We start from the raw sequence: 20,512 nt of genomic DNA, 5'->3' as shown, positions 1-20,512 counted from the left end.
GCCCTGATCCGGCTCGGGCTGCGCCTGGGCGCAGTGGGGGTTAGTCCGAAGTTTGGAAGAGGCCAGGCCCTGCCCAAGCCTAGAGACCCCGCGACCAGTCCCTACCCCCGCCAGGGCCCGGGCGCGTCCCTCGCAACCGGCCGGACTCCAGCTCAGCGCCGCCCCCTCCGACGCCCCCGCGCGGGCTCCGCTCGCCCGGCCTCCTCCCCGCCCCTCGGTCCCCAACCCAGTGTGGGGCTGCCTCTCCGAAGCAGCCATTGCCGCTTTAAGGGGAAGAGGAGGAGAAGGGGGCGGAGGAGTGGGGGGCGGGAGCGGCGGCGGAGGAGGGGGAGGGGGATCCCCCTCGCGCCCACGTGGTCCGGACGCCTGTGAATCGCGCCCGCCGGAGGGTCTCACAGCGAAATACAAAAGCAGCTGGGAAGCGGCGGCGCAGCGAGTTCCCAGCGCCGGGGAGACTCCGCACCGCCTCGCGGCCGCGATGGGGCCGAAGCGCCCGGAGCCCGGGAGCCGACCGGCAGCCGGGTCCGCCTCGCCGCCGGGACCCGGGCGCCCGGGCTCGTCTTGAAGCGGCGGGAGAAGCATGGGCAGGAGGATGCGGGGCGCCGCCGCCACCGCGGGGCTCTGGCTGCTGGCGCTGGGCTCGCTGCTGGCGCTGTGGGGCCGGCTCCTGCCGCCGCGGACGGCGCTGCCCGCCTCCCGGCCGCCCGAAGACCGAACCCCGCGCCGCCCGGCCGGGGGCGGCGGCCCGGAGTCGGCGCCCCGCTCCCCTCAGGCCCCGTTCCGGGCGCGGGACCCCCGCGGCGCCTCCCTGAAAACTTTCCGGACGCTGCTCACCTTGGCGGCCGGCGCCGACGGTCCTCCGCGGCGGCCCCCGGGTGAGCGCCGGCGGCGCGTGCCCGACGGGCGGCCCCGGCCGGAGGAGCCCGCCGTGGTGCACGGGGGCGTCTTCTGGAGCCGCGGCCTGGAAGAGCAGGTGCCCCGCGGCTTCTCCGAGGCCCAGGCGGCGGCGTGGCTGCAGGCGGCGCGCGGCGCCCGGGTGGTGGCCCTGGAGCGCGGGGGCTGCGGACGCAGCTCCAACCGGCTGGCGCGCTTCGCCGACGGCACCCGCGCCTGCGTGCGCTACGGCATCAACCCCGAGCAGATCCAGGGCGAGGCCCTGTCCTACTACCTGGCGTGTCTGCTGGGCCTCCAGCGCCACGTGCCGCCGCTGGCACTCTCCCGGGTGGAGGCTCGGGGCGCCCAGTGGGCGCAGGTGCAAGAGGAGCTGCGGGCGGCGCACTGGACGGAGGGCAGCGTGGTGAGCCTGACGAGCTGGCTGCCCAACCTCACGGACGTGGTGGTGCCCGCGCCCTGGCGCTCCGAGGACGGCCAGCTGCGGCCCCTGCGCGCCGCCGGGGGCGAGCTAGCCAACCGCAGCCGGGAGGAGCTGGTGGACCTGGTGCAATGGACCGACCTGATCCTCTTTGACTACCTGACGGCCAACTTCGACCGGCTCGTCAGCAACCTCTTCAGCCTGCAGTGGGATCCGCGCGTCATGCAGCGCGCCACCAGCAACCTGCACCGCGGCCCCGGCGGGGCGCTGGTCTTTCTGGACAACGAGGCGGGCTTGGTGCACGGCTACCGGGTGGCGGGCATGTGGGACAAATACAATGAGCCGCTGCTGCAGTCGGTGTGTGTGTTCCGAGAGCGGACAGCGAGGCGCGTCCTGGAGCTGCACCGCGGCCAGGACGCGGCCGCCCGGCTGCTGCGCCTCTACCAGCACCACGAGCCTCGCTTCCCGGAGCTGGCTGAGCTCGCCCATCCCCATGCTCAGCTACTACAGCGCCGCCTCGACTTCCTTGCCAAGCACATTTTGCACTGTAAGGCCAAGTACGGCCGCAGACCTGGGACTTAGTATCACCATGAGGAAGAGAGAGAGAGCGAGGGAAACCCCTGGCCGGGGAAATGGATGATGGGGGAAGGGCTGTCGCCTCTGCCACCGCCTGGGACCAGCCAGCCAACGCCCTGCCAGTGGCTTGAGCCAGAAGGCTGCTGAAAACTTCAGTTTCACCTACCTGCCCCCTTTCTCTCTGTCTCAAAGCTGTTTCCTTTCAAAGTTCTGGGAGAACTCACCCAGGTGAGAAGTGTAACATCCCCTCCACCCGGCTTATAAAAGGATTCTTCCCTGTGGCAGCAGGGAGTTTGAATAGGAAGAAACTGGCTGCCTGAGTTTGCCCCCCCCACCCGCCGTGGCTGTCTCTGTGGGAGATGCATCCTTATTCCTCGACCTCCTCCTCCTCCTCCTCCTCTTTCCCAAAAAGGGAAACTTCTATTTGAGCCTTTGAGCTCATTCTGCAGTTTTCTACCAAACGCAGCGCTGGCGGCCAGAGGCGGCTGTGACATTGGCTGGTGGAGCCCCCTTCCTGTGTTCTCCCTTTGTTCCAGCTGGTGATGGTGAGATCACTGGTAAGAGCTGGGGAACGGATCCGGATAAGACAAAGAGATCAGGACCTCCAGAACCTGGGGAGCCCTGCAGACTCTGTATATCTGACTTGTTCTTTACCGCTTGTCATTTTGGCCTGAAGGCTGCAAATGTGGGACTGGTTGGCTGTGTGCACTGAATCACATAATGCATTTCTCCCCCTTTCCCCCAATCGACCAAAATTTTGACAATGATGATGTTCACCAGAAGAAAAAGAAAATCAGTTTCATGCACTTTACTTTGTTTTTATTTTAATTTTGTATTGAGAAAAAAACTTTTTTATTTGACAAAATTTGCCTACTATGTATATATGTGATAAAGTGTGGTGTAAATATACTAAACAAACTTATATTTCAATAAAAGGGAGTTTAAAATTTAGAACTTAATTCCTGATGGTTTTAACTGTTGGAGGTATCTGATGCCCTGTCGGGTTTTAGAATGAGTTTTAGGGTTTCTCCTTTATGAATGCGCTTTTAAAACAAACCCCAGTTGTGACTATGGAACTTACAGAATTAATTGCACAAAGACAAGAACAGATTCCCTGTTCTGCTCACTCAAATGAACCCTAGTGCTGGAAATTTCAGGTCTCAGCATAGCCTGTGGGGGAAGATGGAGAGAGAGGGGAAAGTATTCTATTTCCTGGCAAATAAAACTTTGATATAAAGGGATTTCAGTGTAATATATTCCTATATTAATCATGTGGCAACTATGATAGAACCAGATGTGCAGACTCTAAGATGACAAATTCCCCCCTTTTAAACTTAACTACAGTGGTCACATGTTGCACATTGTTTTCAGCATTGTAATTACCGTGCATCACAATGTGTACAAATAATAAGCTGAACACATTGTGAACAGGTAGAGAAAGTCGTAAATTAATTCTTCTCTTTAATCTGGCATAAATTCCATTGCATCCAGGAGATCATAATCTCCAACATCTGGACTCAGCATCCAGCTCTGTTCAGAGATGATACTGTTTATTTTTCCAGGTCGTAATAGCACGGTCCCCTCAGAGCAGCCATTGGGAGCCCGGGGAAAAAAGTGTGCAGTGCTTTGTATTTGACATTTGGCCTCTCCTTCTTGGGGACTTTAAATTTAGAAAATATTTTTGGATTGTCTTAAACTTCTTTTGACCCATGGAGGAGGGGAGAAGTGGCTTTTTGTTTTACAAGCCATTGGTGTTTTATCTTGGCATTTTATTTGATGTCTGGGTCCAAGTGATCTTGCCTGTTATCTTTGTTTTATGTAATGACCTTTAACTCCAAAGTAAACTTTTGTTTACTTTAAAATGTCTTCTTTGACTAGTATTTATAAACCTGGAGTTTTATAGACTCCTGAAGATATTAAATCTCTGTGGGTTCCCTTCTCAGTCTGCATGGCAACACAGCGTGTAACTTAACTACAATTTAATGCCACCCTTATGTTTCAGTGCCTTATGCTGAGCCAAATCTTATCTCAACTGAAAAAAAAAATAGAATCCATAAACTTTGTAGTGATAGCCAATTTTTTTCATAATATAGCCACAATGTACTGGTAATGACAAATATTTCTTTTTTCAATACAGTGTTAGAGAGAGACCTCCGATAATTACCTTTCAAAAAGAAACATTTTCCATTTCTGATAACCAATGAATAACTCTATGAGATTTGCTGCCTAAGTCAAGGGAGGCTGCTCCGAGGAAAGGATAACTATTCAGCAACCTGCATTTTTACCCGTTGTGGTCGTCAAGGAAAACCATGACCAGAGATAAGTTCAAAGTTTCACAGATTGTGCATGAAATACACCCTGACTCCCATCTCATTTCTACACTGGCGAGTTCTGGGCCAACAGCATTCTCCACATTCCTCCTAAACTTCAGCTCCAAGCCCAGACTTGACCATGGGTAACCCAGAACAAGAAACCACGCATAATTTAAATGACTTCTTAGATTCTTTAGTGAACCGTATTTGCCTGGCCGAGAATAAGTTTAATTACATGGTGGAGTTGTTAAGGGAACCAAGACTTAATGACAGAGAACAGGTTTTAACTTGCTTATTCTTCGTGGATAATCGGTAGGCTGTGGGACAGAAAGATCAATTAAAGTTTTGCCATGGTCAGTGAATGCTGTTAGGGCCAAATCATTTTGCAGGTGAAGGGGAAAAAAGCTTCCAGACTGCAGCATGATGTGGAAAGTAATGGGTTCTGCAGAGACTATATTCTGAATTCTGTCCCTCACCTATTTTCTTTCAGCAAGTCATTTAACTTAGTTTCCTTGTCTATGAAATGGAGATTCGATCAGAGTATGCTGGGATTTAAATGCTAACATATAAAACATAAGGGCACCTCGTAAGTATTTTTTTAAAAAACTCACTTCCTATTCATCTTTAACAAAACTTGCCCTTCTTACACTTCAGTAAACTTTTACGAATAATTCTCATCATCAAAACCAAATCTAGCAGTTTTCAAAGTCAGGTTCGGTTTTTGAAGTGTGGCAATAAATTAATTCAACACATTGAGGACCCTCATCTAACACTATGGAAAGCCCTGGATCATAAGGCCAAGGGCACAGGTTTGGCCTCGACATGGGCTTGAATGGGTTGTTTCAGGATCTAAGCAGACTCTGCAGAAGGGAATTATACCACAACTATATGAGGAGATTTTATTAAAAGTAGATAGCTCCTTGCAAATTCATCGCCACTTCTGGAAAGCATCAAAAGGTGATGAATCTTTGCAAGAAGAACAATCCTCCCAATTCCTTCTGCCAAGAGAAAGTAGGCAGTCGACCTTTTCTCTGTGGATTTGTCTGTTGATTAATTCGCATTGTCAGTGACATAGCTCTAAACTCTATTAAGATACTTGCCCTCCTGAATCAGGAAGCAAAACAAATCATTCTAGCACATCTCAACACTTCTCAACCTTCTGCCCATGACGGCGGCTAGCAGAGCTCTCTAAGGCTGAGGGGTTGATTATGTGGATTAAATGAGTAAATATTTGTGATATCCTCAGAACAGTGCCTGGCACATAGCCTATGCACTGTAAGTGTTTGTTTATTGGTGGGGTAGATACTTTTCTCCTCTAAGTCAAAACCAGAGGCACTTGGAGCCCCAGGCAGGACCCTCTTTCATAATCCTGCCATATCTCTGCAGTCACAGACGACTTTCTACATGCTTCGATTTTGGCCCAGGAAGACCAGCCAGAGTGCCTGAGTCTGGCAGGAATTACCTAAAGCCCACAGTTGTCAGCTGGTTGTCTCCTTCCTGAGAATGCCCTCAATATGCGTCGTCACGTGCACCCCCTCTTTTTCACAGGGAGGCTGTGATTCTGTTTCTCATGTATCTCATCAGCTTCCCATGTATCTCGTCAGTTGTAGAATTTGCATTTTCTGAGCTACCCAATAGCCCAGGATGATCCCAGCCTGGGCACTCATTATTTGTCTCCCCACACATCTGTCCCTTCCCACAGGACCTCTAATCCCATATGGTATAAGGTCTGAAGGGGCAGAAGAGGAGAGAAGGAAGTCTGCTTGGATTGCTCCAGAAGGGAATAGAAAGTAAGCTACCAAGGTGGTCTGGAAACCACAGGCACAGTTGATACCCAATTGCAAGCATGCGCTGATCATTAGAGGATATTGGGAGTCAAGAGACCTGGGCCACTTCTGACTCATGTGTGACTTGGGAAAGTCATTGCCCCTCTCTGACTCCAGGTGTCTTACCTGGAATGGGAGGTGTTTGATTTGATTGGTAACTTTCCCCTTTTTTGTTTATTTGGTTGATTTTTCTACCAGAACTCACAATAAGTCACAGACACAAGAACGCACACACACACACACACACACAAAGGACTGAAATCAAAGTTTCCCACAGCAGCATATGCAACACACTTTCAATATTCAATTCCATTTTCATTCTCTTCTCTTCTTCTACTTCCCATTGCCAGGTGTGACCCTCTAAACCAGGGGTCCTCAAACCTTTGAAACAGGGGCCAGTTCACTGTCCCTCAGACCGTTGGAGGGCCGGACTATAGTTTAAAAAAAAAACTATGAACAAATTCCTATGCACACTGCACATATCTTATTTTGAAGTAAAAAAACAAAACGGGAACAAATACAATATTTGTATTTGCATGTGACCCACGGGCCGTAGTTTGAGGACCCCTGCTCTAAACTGATTTTAATTCATAAGTGCGGCTCAGTCTACTACAGTGTGCAAAACACGAGCCGTAGCTTTCAGTCTGTTCTGAATGTATGAGCAAGCAGTGCTATTGTGGGGCTTGGGAGGGGAAACAATTCTTTGAATCTCTGCCTCAACGTGGCCCAAGGACAACTCAAGAGGACAGTTCCTTTTCTGTGCAGTCATAAAGATCAGATGTAAGAGTCATAATTTCTTTATGTGATTGTTTTACCAATTTCTCTGTGTCCTGCTGTGGGAGAAACTACATTAATAAACTATGTCTCAATGCTGCCTCGCTGGAATTTTTTTCTCTGCAGGACTCCGCCAAATATAGTTAAAGGAATGCTCGTTTTATTTATCTTTTCAACTTTCTTTCCATTTTGGATATGTCTTCTTGACACTTTTGAAATTTTTCTCTTAAATGGTACCTTTATTTTTTTTTTAAGAGAATAGAGAAATAACTATTCATCAAGTAACAACAACAGAAAAAAACCTCTTTTTCCCCCTTCCTTTGGCGCCATATGGTATCTTTTATAGCTTTAACAGTTATTTTACACCCTATCCAGAAAAATTAAATAGCTTATGTATAGAACTGGCATTTTCCCAGGATCAGCTCACAGGTTTCACTTTGCTGAGAAATTGCGGGATAATAATAGAGAAGTGTCACTTTAAATTTGATGGTCCTGCATCATGCATTTGTCTCTGCTTGTTTATACCTTCCCCTCAAAGTATATTTTTTAATGCTTTTTAAAGTCTTTGTCCCCTCCTGGCTGGCGTGGCTCAGTGGGTGAGCATCGACTTATAAACCAAGAGGTCAGGGTTCAATTCCTGGTCGGGGCACATGCCCAGAGTTGTGGGCTCCATCCCCCATGTGGAGCATGCGGGAGGCAGCTGAACAATGATTCTCTCTCATCATTGATGTTTCTATCTCTCTCTCCCTCTCCCCTCCTCTCTGAAATTAATAAAAATATATATATTTTTAAAAGTCTTTGTCTTCATCCTACAAATGGCCTGGAGAAGCAAGGCGAGTAGGAATGACCGTATACATGATCTTTTTCTCTTTTTAAATTGTGATAAAACACATCATAAAATTTGGCATTATAATCATTTTTAAGTGTACAATTCAGTGATATTCTACTATGAACATTGTGCAACCATGCCACTATTTCTAAAACGTTTTCATCACCCCAAACAAAAATTGTCATCATTAAGCAATAACTCCGCATTCCTCCCTTCCCCCCAGCCTCTGGTAAGTTCTCATCTACTTTCTGTCTGTACTAATTTGCCTGTTCTACATATTTCCTATAACTGGAACCTTGCAATATTTGTCCTTTTGTGCCTGGATTTTTTCACTTGCCTAGCCATGACCTTGGTCCTGAGGGCAACATGGCAGAACGTGAGCAGTATCATTTGGGAACTGGCAGAAATGGGTTTGAGTCTGACATCCACCATTTCATAGCCACGGATTTTCAGACCAATTGACGAACTCTTCATTTTCCTCATCTGCAAAAGCAATGGGAAGACTAGATATTCTCTAGAATCCCTTTCAACTCTGGAAGAAGGCCATGATTTTATGTACAGCAATCCTGCAGATGAATCTCAACCCTAACTTCCAGTTTCTTTTCTCTACCTGAAGATTCAATACTCTTTAAGTGCCTCCTAAAAACGTCCCAGTAGCCATGAGCTAGGCTCTGTGGATTCAGTGGTGAGCAAGATATGTAAGGTGCCTGCCTTCATGAAGCTTAGAGTCTAATAAGGAAGATGGAACATTTTAGGATCATAGCAAAATAGAGCAGAAGGTACAGAAATTTCCCATATTCTCCCTGCTCCAACACATGCATAGTATCCCCATAACCAACATTCTCACCAGAGTGGTTCCTTTCTTACAATCTAGTAACCCACATACACAAATCATTGTCACTCAAAGTCCATATTTACATAAAGATTCATTCTTGGTGTTGGACATTCAGTCGATTTGGGAAAATGTATAGCAAAATACACTATAGTGTCATACAGGATAGTTTCCCTGTCCTGAAACACCTCTGTGTGCCCCCTATTCAGCCCCTCCCTCCCCCTTATCCCTGGCACCCACTGATCATCTTACTATCTCCATAGTTTTGCCTTTCCTAGAATGTTATATAGTTGAAATCATATAATATGTAACCTTTAAGATTGGCTTCTTTCACTTAACAATGTGCCTTTAAGGTTCTTCCATGTTTTTTCATGGCTTGACAGCTCATTTCTTTTTATTGCTGAATTATATTTCATTGTCTGAGTGTACTACAGCTTATTCACTCACCTACTGAAGAACAGCTTGGTGGCTTCCAAGTTTGGGCAATTATAAGTAAAGCTGCTGTAAACATTTGTGTGCAGGTTTTTGTGTGGACGTAAGTTTTCATCTCCCTTGGATAAGTACCAACGAGTGCAATCACTGAGTTGTATGGGAAGAGGATGCTTAATTTTGCAAGAAAATGCCAAACTGTCTTGCAAAGTCATATTTGGTTCTTCTTCAAACTTCCCAGTCATTTTAAAATATTTTCTTCTTCTCTTATGTTTTTAAGATATATTCAATTATTTAAAAGTACACCTGCTTACTTTAGTATCGGGGGTTCTGGGTAGTCTAGTCTTGCTGGTGGGTGTTTCCTGACTTTCACATATATAGGGTTGCCCAGTAAAACACAGGACACCCACTGAGCTTTAAATTTTAGATAAATGATGAACAGTTTTTTAAAATAAGTTATATGCAATATTTGGGATATGCTTATATTACAAGTTATTTGTTGCTTATCTGAAAGTCAGAGTCATCTTAGTGTCTTGTCTAATTTTGTTTTCCTAATTCTGGTAACCTGAATACAGGAGTTCTGCATTTTCTAATTTTGGATCATAAACTCATTCCTCATCCAGGTATCTGTGAGGTTCCCATTTTGTTTGGGTTGAAGATTTATCCTTCCTAAGATGTTTTCATTTCCTTGTGTCAAGCGACCCCCCTGCCCCCTGGGTTAACCCCAAAACTGGTTCATTTTTAAAAGTATTTTTTTTTATTGATTTCAGAGAGGAAGGAAGAGGGAGCGAGAGATAAAAAATATCCATGATGAGAGAGAATCATGGATCGGCTGCCTCCTCCAAGTCCCCTACTGGGGAACGAGCCCACAGCCCGGGCATGTGCCCTTGGCCGGAATCAAACCTGGGACCTTTCAGTTTGCAGGACGACACTCTATCCACTGAGCCAAACCGGCTAGGGCAAAACTGGTTCACTTTTATATTAATTTTTTTTCCAGGAAGTTGAAGTCTTAGCAGGTAGTGTCAATTTAAACCATATATGACGACAGGAATCTTCTCAGGGATTTTTTCCCCCCAACCAGAGTTCAGGCTAAGTCAGACAATCTCCTCTCACATCTCCCTTTGCTGGAAAGATGGAGGTTTCCTTTGAAGGTCCTACTTTTATTTCCAGGGGCAGCACTTTTGGCTTGAAAAGGTCTAACTTTCCTCCCAAATCATCTGAATACAAAGATCTCTCTCTCTCCTCTCTCCTCTCTCTCTCTCTCTCTCTCTCTCTCTCTCTCTCTCTCTCTCTCTCTCTCTCTCTCTCTCTCTCTCTCTCTCTCACACACACACACACACACACACACACACACACACACACACACATATACATACACATACACACACACACACACACACACACACTCAGGGCAGCCCTAGTTTCAGTTCACACCTATCACTCTGATTTTGATTCTCTTTTTGCTTTGGACCCATGGGGATGTTCCTTACATTTTTCTGAGCTCAGCTCTGCATTTAAAAAGATGTTTGGTATATTGTATAAAACATTTAGAGGTGCTTTATAGAGGGAAGGCTTTTTAGGTCGTTTGCCTTATTGCTAGAAGCAAAGTCCACCTGAGCCCTTTCTACACCTGCTACCGAATCCTGCTTGCAATGAGCCGGCCCTTACTTGAGGGCTAGATGCCCTATTCAGAGAGATTTCACCACAGTGGAGACATTTACTCTAATAGGGTTTTACCTGAAATAATTCATGAAACCAGTGAGCCAGGAGTCAAGAACAAATTCTGTTCTGTTTGCCACTAGCAAGTTGGAGACATAAACCAGGAAAACGATGAAAAGGAAAGAAGAAAAGAAAATATTGGAAAAGAGAGAAAAGCGGAATGGGGAGGGATTGTTTAAAAGAATCCCATGTGGTAGAGTGGCTGAGGGGCAGCATTTGCCTCTGGAACATGTAACACTCAGACTGACCTTCAACCATCGTCATAGCCAGCAAAAGTGATGCCACATTGCAGGCAAAAGAGCTGGTGATTCTGCAGGTTACATTTAGGGTTAAAGAAAGGTCAAGTCAATTCAGGGAAAATTAACTTTCCCTCTGCATCAGCTTCCTGCCCTCACAGCAGCTCCCAGATATGCCAAGTCCAGCCATCACCCCTTAACTCTGATGACCAGACTCCGCCAACTTCGTGAAGAAAACAAAGCCTCTGCCATCACATGTGAACCCCAGCCTTGCCTTTCCAGGGGCAGCACATTTGGCTTCATCATTTAGTGAATCCCTCTCTAGTGACCTATTAGCAACATCAAAAATGCTAATGAAGGAAGAGGTTAAGCATCTTTGACTTCTCAAGACATCCAGCTAATAAAAGATGTCCCAAAAACGCTGCTAATCAAAGATGTACAAAAAAACCCCCCAAAAACCAAAACCAAAACCAAAAAAACAAAATGTTGCTGCGTGGCTCCCTTCTTCCCCATCTGCGTTTGGTTGAGACCTATCCAAATTCTCCTTATAATATAGCATTTCTGACCCAACACCACATAAAGTATGTATCTTGGAGGCTGTGATCCTGGGTGCATGACTCATACCACACAGATTATTGTAATGCTTCTACATTTAGTAACTTAGATGTTGGTGCTCCGTGTGAAATCCCTGTTGGGTTATTTTCAAGCGATTACTCATGGCCTAGGTTATGTGCAGTCTATATCAGCACAGTTATATTGGTTATTAGACTATTTGGAATACTTCCAGCTGGCTTGATAAAGGCCTATTGCCTTGCGTCCTCACAGGGCCTCTCCAATTTTCCCAAGTACCCCCGCCCTTCTCCTGAGCAACTCCCCTGCTTCTTAGGAAGACACTATGGCAGTGGTTCTCAACCTTCTGGCCCTTTAAATACAGTTCCTCATGTTGTGACCCAACCATAAAATTATTTTCGTTGCTACTTCATAACTGTAATGTTGCTACTGTTATGAATTGTCATGTAAATATCTGATATGCAGGATGGTCTTAGGCGACCCCTGTGGAAGGGTCGTTCGATCGCCAAAGGGGTTGTGACCCACAGGTTGAGAACCACTGCACTATGGCATAGTGCTAAAGGCCTGGATTCTATCCTAGAGCAAGGTTTTCTGGGTTCCAACCTCGGTGCCTCCATTTTTTGGCTCTGTGACCCAGGGCAGCAGGTAAGCTCTCTGACCTTCAGTTTTCTCATCGGAAAATCCTATATAATAAAGAAGTAATATGCAAATTAACCCTCACAAGATGGCTGCCTAAAACCAGGCCAGCAGGGGGGTTAGTGAGGGATGACCAAACGACTGAACAGCAAGTTGCATGGGGCAACCAGTCTGGTAGGGGGGTTAGTGAGGAACGACCAAATGACTGAACAAGCAGGCTGCGTGGGGCAATCAGGCCGGCAGGGGGGGCAGTTGGGGGCAATTAAGCTGGCAAGGGGGGCAGTGAGGGACGACTAGGCCAAAGGGGGGCAGCTGGGGGTGACCAGGCCGGCAGGGGGGACAGTTAGGAGCGACCAGGCCAGCAGGGAGGGGGCAGTTAGGGGCGATCAGGCTGGCACACAGAGGGAGTGAGGGGCGATCAGGCTGGCAGGGGGGCGTTGCAGTTAGGGGCAACCAGGCAGGCAGGCAGGTGAGCAATTAGGAGCCAGTAGTCCAGGATTGTGAGAGGGATGTCCAACTGCCAGTTTAAACCAGCAGTCAGACATCCCCCAAGGGATCCCAGATTGGGGAGGGTGCAGGCTGGGCTGAGGGCCCCCCCACTCCCCTGCACAAATTTCATGCACTGTGTCTCTAGTAGGGATAATAATAAGACCTACCTTTTATGAGTTAACATGTAAAGCACTTAGAAAAATGCCTAGCACATATTAAGGAAACAGGAAATGTTAGCACCAAATAAAGATGTGAAGTCACAGACAGATAAGCAACTTCTTTCCTACCCCTTTCCACCCAAAACAAAGGTGGCTGTTAAATAACATATGCTGAATTTAATAATCCCACTTGAAGACATCCAGTGTAGTCTGTGTATTGTCACATAATACAATAGTTCAAGAGAAGCTTCCTTGTTGACCCCCTTCCCATGACCCATTCTATCAAAAGCAGGTTCCCTATGTCTTTGGCGGTTCATTATTGATCTTTCCTGAACCAATCTCTTAGCATATTTCTCAAAAGTAAAGCCACAGTGGCCTGCTGATAAAGGGAGATCATCCACTCAGTGTCAAAGAAACGAGGCCATCATCTACAGAGCCGTTTTAAAAAATGAGCTAAAGAAGATAAAGCCACCTTTCTAAATCGATCACAATGAGGAATAGAGGGGGAAAGAAATTCAAACTAGAAAAGGCACATCAAGGCCCAGCAGTACTTTTGACAGGTTTACAAAAGACTTTCCCAAAATGCTTAGTTGGCGCCCGTAGAAATGTGCGGAGGCCTGGGAGGAAACAAATTGACCTAAGGAGACCATCCCAGGATAACAGATGCCTGGGGATTCTGTGAAGCTGTCATCAAAGTCATCATGGCTTTAATCGCCCTGGGCAGCAACAGGAGAAATTGGAGGTGAAAAGGGCGGAAGAAGTTCTTAAGACTTTCCCCGGAGGATGCCACACAGCGATCACTCTGTGAAGTGCACTCCCGTGAACTCCATAAACTTTGGGATTATTCAGGCTAAAGGCAAGGCTCTCTTCCTTTGAAGGGATTCGCTTCTGCAGTCTGGTGGGCCTTGGGTTTTTTCCACTGATCTATGCTGCCTCCACATGCTGTGAAAGCCCGTGCACGTAAAGTTCAGTTGGCATTGCCACCCCCTTTGCAGAAAGGGTACACAAAATATTTCCCACCAGGAGGACTAAGAAGGTAGAGTGAACATTTATCATGGTTGTTCCATTTCTTCAAGAACACGTGGCTCACTTGGGGAAATTATGCAGTAATTTTGTTGGGTCTTAAATCTAAACGCCCCCATACAGCCAAAAAGTGGGCATGTATCTAACCCTGGTCAATTGATTTCTCCCTCCTAAGACTTCGCATCTTAAGCAAGAAACAAATTTAAAAAATTGAAGCCGATTTGTTCCAGCTGGTGAGACAGTCTAGTGGTTCCTGCTACCAGAACTTTCTGCAGCTGCCTGGGACCTTTCTGCTCCAAACCACCTACTTCAAACTTCCTGTCAAGTGAGTGTACCATTTTCTACCATTAAATTCCACTTTTGCTTATGTTTTCCAGTTTGTTGTGGGCTGTTACTTACAATTAAATATTTCTGTCTCAAGAAAACAATAAAAAAGTAGGAGTGGTAGAAATGCTGTCTGGAAAGATTGTCTCTGACAACAGATATTTCACCTAATGCTTTGTCACAGGGGTAGATGGGGTGAAGACTATAGAGTCAGGGGAGGAAGACTGCCTGCCTCCTCCCATCAGCTTGATTGGATAGTGGCCTTCGACCCGGCTGGCACCCCTGTTTTCACCTGGCCCTTGGACTGTGAAAAGGCAGGCCTAGTGGCATCCTGGGTTCCCCTGCACCCAGCAGTGTGTTGGTAAATGTTCGTTAATTGGTTTTGGGTAGGAAAAGGGGAGAAGAGATGATTTGTAATGTTTGCCAATGTCCATGGTGTAAATACTCCCAATTTCAAGCTACCAATGTGTAGTCACCAAATACAGAGGTCTGGAAGAGATATGCACCATCAGCTATCCTAAGCCAGTGTGAGCCAGCTCCACTTACCCTTCTAACTATAGCAACTACCCAAGAGAGCTTCTGGGTTATAATAATGATTAATTTATTAAACACTTTACCTTTGGTGGGGCACCATTTTAGGGTCTTTGCATGTATCATCTTATTTAATTGAATTGTGATGTCTGAGGCAGGGACAATTATTATCCCTATTTTACAGATCAGGAAACTCAGATACAAAGAGAATAAAACATTGTTCAAAATCATAAGGCTTGGAAGTTGAGGTGCCATGATTTCATCCCTGATCATTGACTGTAGAGGCAGCTTATTGTGCTGACAGAGAGAATCAGATCATAAAAGACTTCTTCTTCCCCCTAGAGCAGTGATGGCGAACCTATGACACGCGTGTCAGAGGTGACATGCAAACTCATTGTTTTGGTTGATTTTTCTTTGTTAAATGGCATTTAAATATATAAAATAAATATCAAAAATATAAGTCTTTGTTTTACTATGGTTGCAAATATCAAAAAATTTCTATATGTGACACGGCACCAGAGTTAAGTTAGGGTTTTTCAAAATGCTGACATGCCGAGCTCAAAAGGTTCGCCATCACTGCCCTAGAGTGTGGGAGGTGGCATCAGACTCCAGCAGCCCAGCAGAAATGGCAGGGGCAGCGCCCACAGATAAATTCAACACAGATTTTTAAGTTTTTGAGTCTGAATTTCATTTTTTGTATGCACATTCTGATTATTTATGTCCCATCTACCATCAAAAGGATGAAAGGTAGCTTGAAATAATAAATTTAACAATTATTGAGTACCTACTCCAAACCATTTACTTGGCCTACATTTTATCTCGTGTCCACAATCCTTTAGAGCAGTGGTTCTCAACCTTCTGGCCCTTTAAATACAGTTCCTCATGTTGTGACCCAACCATAAAATTATTTTCGTTGCTACTTCATAACTGTAATGTTGCTACTGTTGTGAATCATAATGTAAATATCTGATATGCAGGATGGTCTTAGGTGACCCCTGTGAAACGGTCGTTCGACCGCCAAAGGGGTTGTGACCCACAGGTTGAGAACCGCTGCTTTAGAGGTAAGAGTTATTCTTCCCATTTTGCAGATAAGGAAACTAAGGCTTATTAAAAGTTGATCCATGAAAGCCCATATAACTAATAAGTTGCCAAAGCAAGGTAGATTTAAAAAAAAAAATTATCTTCATTTTATTGCTGTAGAAACAGGCACGTAGAGGTTAAGGACTTGCTCATGTGACATAATTAGTCCTGAGGCAAACAAACCCCAGTCCTCTGATGCCAAAGCCCATGATAGTCACACTATGTCAGTGAGTCCTCTCGCTAAGCAGACCCCCAGATAATGCAGCTAGAAGTGATTTTCCTAGAAAACCCTGGCTGGGTGACTTAGGAAGGAGACTCTGCCAAGTGTCCATGGAAAGAACAACTGTAATTCCACTGCTCAGAGGGCTCCCTCCCAACCATTTACTCATGATCCCCTAATGGCTTTGCTCATGACCCACGAAGTCAACACTCCTCTCTCTGAAAAGCTCACTTGTCTTGCTAAGATCAGCAACAGGTAAAAATCAATATCCAAAGGTGGTGACTTCTAATCTTCTGCAGCTCTCCCATGGGAACTGGGCTGGATGGTGAGGTGCATCACCAGAGAGCAGGAATCTCCTCGTGTGTGATGCTGGAGTTGGCTCTTTTTTTTTTTTTTTTTTTTTTACTATGTACACAGCCCAATCTGACCGATTTGACTGGTGTGATATGGATGAGGTGCTCCCTTGATTGGTGATAATGAGACTTTTCAGTGTCTGTCAGTTAACAGGAACAATTTGAAGTCATCAACCGACTTGACAGCTTTGCCTCTAACTTACAGCTCAGAGGCAGGCCTGCTGAAATATCAAATGCCTTGAGGAAGTCATTGATGCTGGTTCAGGAAGGGTTAACACGCCTCAAAGTGCCTGCCTTCGCTCTTCCAGCAGAGAGAGGAGGAGGCAGGGTGGGGGTGGGATATGTGTCACATTCAGATACATATCCATAGCCAAGTAGTGGAGAAACAGTGTTAAACCGTAGTGTTCCCTGCTCTGGTTTGCATACTAATATCTTTGGGATTACTTTTCCCTGCTCTGGCAATCTGTCACCTGTAGCTGGGGAGGAGAGGCAGGCAACGGAGAGCCAAAATAACGGAGTAGCATGCTTTTGATTTTACCGAGCAGCTTGTGGGTCCTTGAAGTAATCTGGGGGCTGATGGTAGGGAAGTCCTTCAGGAACACCTGAGAATCTCCCAGGGTGCTTCTCAACACCTCTTATATTTATATAATATTTATATAAATATTCCAAATTTATATAAATATATCTTATATAAAAGGCCCATGGCCGTCACGTCCTAATGCCGTCACAACCAAACGAGCAGTGGCTCTCAGGGCAGGCGGGGCAGGGTGCAAGCTACTAAGCTACTATTGGTGGGAGAGCTATGAGCACTGGAGGGCGGGGCAGCGAGCTATGAGCCTATGAGCGGTGATGGGCAGGGTGGCCAGCTGAGGTAAGTGGAAGCGAGCTACTCACGCACGATTTAATGCGTGCTGGGCCTTTATATATATATATATCCAGCCTAAAAAATTAAACATAGGATTACCTTATGACTAGCAACCCCACTTCTGGATATATACCTAAAGGAATTGAAAGCAGGATTTGTGCACTCCTGTTCACAATAGCCAAAAGGTGGAAACAACCCAAATGTCTATTGACAGATGAATGGATAACCCAAATGTGGTATGTACCTGCAGTGGAATATTATTCAGCCTTTAAAAGAAAGGAGATTCTACCACATTCTATAACATGGATGCACCTTGAAGACATTAGGTTCAGTGAAACAAGCCCGACATAAAAAGACGCATATTGTAAGACTTCACACTTATCTGAGGTAACTAGAATAGTCAAATTCATAGAGAAAGAAAGTAAGATGGCAATGGCCAGGGACCAGAGGGAGGAGGAGATGGGAAGTTATTGTTTAATGGGGACAGAGTTTCAGTTTGGGGAGATGAACACATTCTGGAAATGGCTGCTGGTGATAGTTGCATAGCACTGTAATGCCACAGAACTGTGCACCTAAAAATGGATACAATGGTAAGTTTCAGGTTATATACCAGTATATGTCATCAGTTCGGCGTATGCAGCCAGAGTACTTACAAAGCAGGAGCCGAATGAAAGGCCTGGGAGTGCATTGCCATTATCTGCAAAGTGTGCTCCAAATGTCAGCCAAGTGTGCACACGCGCCTGCCCTTACTTAATCTTCAGGAAGGTATCAGCAGCTTCTTTTGACAGGGGAGGCAATCAAGGTTCAGAGAGGGAAACTAGGTTACCCAAGCACTGCAGCGAAAGAGGGAGGCCGAACCTTAATCCGCCTTTCATCAAATGCAGCACAATTTCCACCTCCCAAATGCCTGGAAAAAGGACCCCTCTATCAGGATGTTTATGTGCCAGACAGTCAGATGAAGCTGAATTTACCTGCTCTCCGAAACATGTGAGACCCACACTTGGAGGGACTTTAGAATTCATCAGGAGGAGAAGTCAATTTATAATTCATAGAACTAAAATACAGAGATGCTCTGATAATAACTATATGGAAAGTGACCTGGAGTATTTCCCAAATGAAGATGCGACTATCTGTTATGTCTGGCTTTGGTTGACTTATACAAATAGAATCACAGGATTCTAAGCATTCCACTGTAATTCAGAGAGAACCACACCTGGACCTGGCAGGTGTTGCTCAGTGGTAAAGCATTGGCCTGCATACCAAAGGGTCTCAGGTTCGATTCTGGGTCAAGGGCATGTACGTGGATTGCAGGTTCATTCCCAGGCCCTGGTCTGAGTGTGTACGGGAGACAACCGATCGATGTGTTTCTCTCACATTGATGTTTCTCACTCACTCTCTTTCTCTCTCCCCCCTCCCTCCTTTCCACTCTCTCTAAATATCAATGGGAGCCCTAGCTGCTTTGGCTCACTGGATAGAGCATCAGCCTGCAGACTGAATGGTCCCAGGTTCGATTCTGGTCAAGAGCACGTGCCGGGTTGCTGGCTTCGTCCCGGGTGGGGGGCACGCAGGAGGCAGCCAATCAATGGTTCTCACTCATCATTGATGTTTCTGTCTCTCTCTCCCTCTCCCTTCCTCTCTGAGATAAATAAAAGTATATTTTTAAAAAATTAATAGGAAAAATATCCTCAGGTGGGGATCAAAGAAAAAACAAAAAAAAAAAGAGAGAGCACCACAACTGAATTTCACTGATAATAACCACAAACCACTGGTTACTTTTGTAAACCCAGTTGGAATAACTTATCCCTGGCCAGGTCTCTCTCTTGGCTTAAAATGGTAATGGTGTGTCATTCTCACTGTGTTTTTCTTATAGGTTTAAAGATCTTGGGGATGTATTGATCCCCATCCTCATATTTATATTAGGAGGTACATTATAGTCTGTCTAAGTGAGCAGGATATAGCACAGTGGTTAGATCATGGCTCTAGTTCAGTGATGGCGAACCTATGACACGCGTGTCAGAGGTGACACGCGAACTCATTTTTTTGGTTGATTTTTCATTGTTAAATGGCATTTAAATATATAAAATAAATATCAAAAATATAAATCTTTGTTTTACTATGGTTGCAAATATCAAAAAATTTCTATATGTGACACGGCACCATAGTTAAGTTAGGGGTTTTCAAAATGCTGACAGGCCGAGCTCAAAAGGTTCGCCATCACTGGCCTAGGTCCTGGGGCACAAATCCTGGCTCTTCTACTTACTGGTTATATGACCTTGGGCAAGTTACTTCACTTTTCTGTACTTCAGTTTCTTCATCTGTGATATGGGGATAATAATAGCATCTACTTCATTGGTTATTGTGAGATTTAATTTCTTGGAATACATTGATGCATCTTGTTTCCCAAATTCCAGTGTTATAGAAAAGGCCTAAGGTCATCGCTCTTTGGAAGTGCACCCATTGCTATTTCAGGAGAGGGAGAGGCAGGGACTGGGGGGTGAAGAAAGGTGGCTTTGAACCAAGTATCAGCATCATGCATTCTCTTCTGGTACCAATTACTGTGATAAATTGAAGGTGACAAGTTACTTTATGACATAAATGCAAATCAGCGTTCCCTTCACTGTTATTTTCCAATGCCCTGGCACTTTAATGGTCCCCATAAGTTTGCTTCACTTGCAGCAAGTATCGGTATGTTCGCAGTCAGCCAGAGAATTTATTTTTAGGTGGGGAGCGCAATGAACTGAGCCCACTGGCTGACTTAGAAAAATGATCACATTCCCATCCACAAATTATTCCCCAAGTTAGCATTTGAGCCTTCGCTGGTGAAATAACACAATAAATAGAGATTTGTCACAAGGGCTCATTTCCACCTGCCAGACTTGACTCTCTAAATATTCAGCATTCAACACCTTTGTGGGTAGGTGTTTGTTTATGTGTGTTTATTAGAAAAACAAAAACCTGCCCCAGAATGTAATATTCTCTGCAAGGGGCGAGGAGCTGAGACCTGCTACTCCTAAGACACATGCGTGGAGAGAAGAGCATGGCTTCCCGTGGGTTGAGCCAGGAAAGTTTCCATATACCTGAAACTCTAATGCCAGTGGTGGCTTCAGCAGGAAAGGAGACAAAAGGGACAGAACCCAATATTTGTTTGGTTCTCACCATTGAAGCTGAATTCTTGTCCTGCCAGTTCCACCGGCTGTTGTCACAATTAATTAATTAATTAATTAATTAATTAAGAAAAAAAGAAAGAAAGAAAGAGATAGGCAGCAGCATTGTCACTATAAACAAGACTGCATTTCCCTATCTGCCTCACACTGGAAGCTGGTAAATACATTGCCTAATTAATTTAAAATACAACTTCTGAGAGACAACCCCTAATTGTTCAAAGTGCTTTGATTAGGGCATAAAGATAATCGCAGAA

The 20,512-nt window shown here is 45.7% G+C and overlaps 2 protein-coding genes across 6 annotated transcripts in view; one reads left to right on the top strand and one right to left on the bottom strand.

Moving 5' to 3' along the window:
* PAMR1 (peptidase domain containing associated with muscle regeneration 1) overlaps positions 1-958 on the bottom strand; it is a 142,524-nt gene extending 141,566 nt beyond the window's left edge. For 4 of the 5 annotated variants that reach the window (XM_036326181.1, XM_036326179.1, XM_036326183.1 and 1 more), the window contains exon 1: positions 835-958. The gene's annotated coding sequence lies outside the window, so the exon portion shown is untranslated. The remainder of the gene's footprint in view (positions 1-834) is intronic. The other variant, XM_036326184.1, reaches the window with a different exon arrangement.
* Positions 320-2,842, top strand: FJX1 (four-jointed box kinase 1). Its single transcript, XM_036326186.1, has one exon. The coding sequence runs from the start codon at positions 581-583 to the stop codon at positions 1,892-1,894; it is 1,314 nt and encodes a 437-aa protein (XP_036182079.1). The 5' UTR covers positions 320-580; the 3' UTR covers positions 1,895-2,842.
* The last annotated feature ends 17,670 nt before the right edge of the window (positions 2,843-20,512 follow it).

The sequence above is a fragment of the Myotis myotis genome, unplaced genomic scaffold (assembly GCF_014108235.1).
Source record: "Myotis myotis isolate mMyoMyo1 unplaced genomic scaffold, mMyoMyo1.p scaffold_m19_p_10, whole genome shotgun sequence".
Lineage (NCBI taxonomy): Eukaryota > Metazoa > Chordata > Mammalia > Chiroptera > Vespertilionidae > Myotis > Myotis myotis.
This window is presented reverse-complemented; position numbering and strand designations above follow the sequence as displayed.

Coding starts and splice junctions, on each gene's coding strand:
- FJX1 (XM_036326186.1), top strand. CDS start 581: ATGGGCAGGAGGATGCGGGGCGCCGCCGCCACCGCGGGGCTCTGGCTG.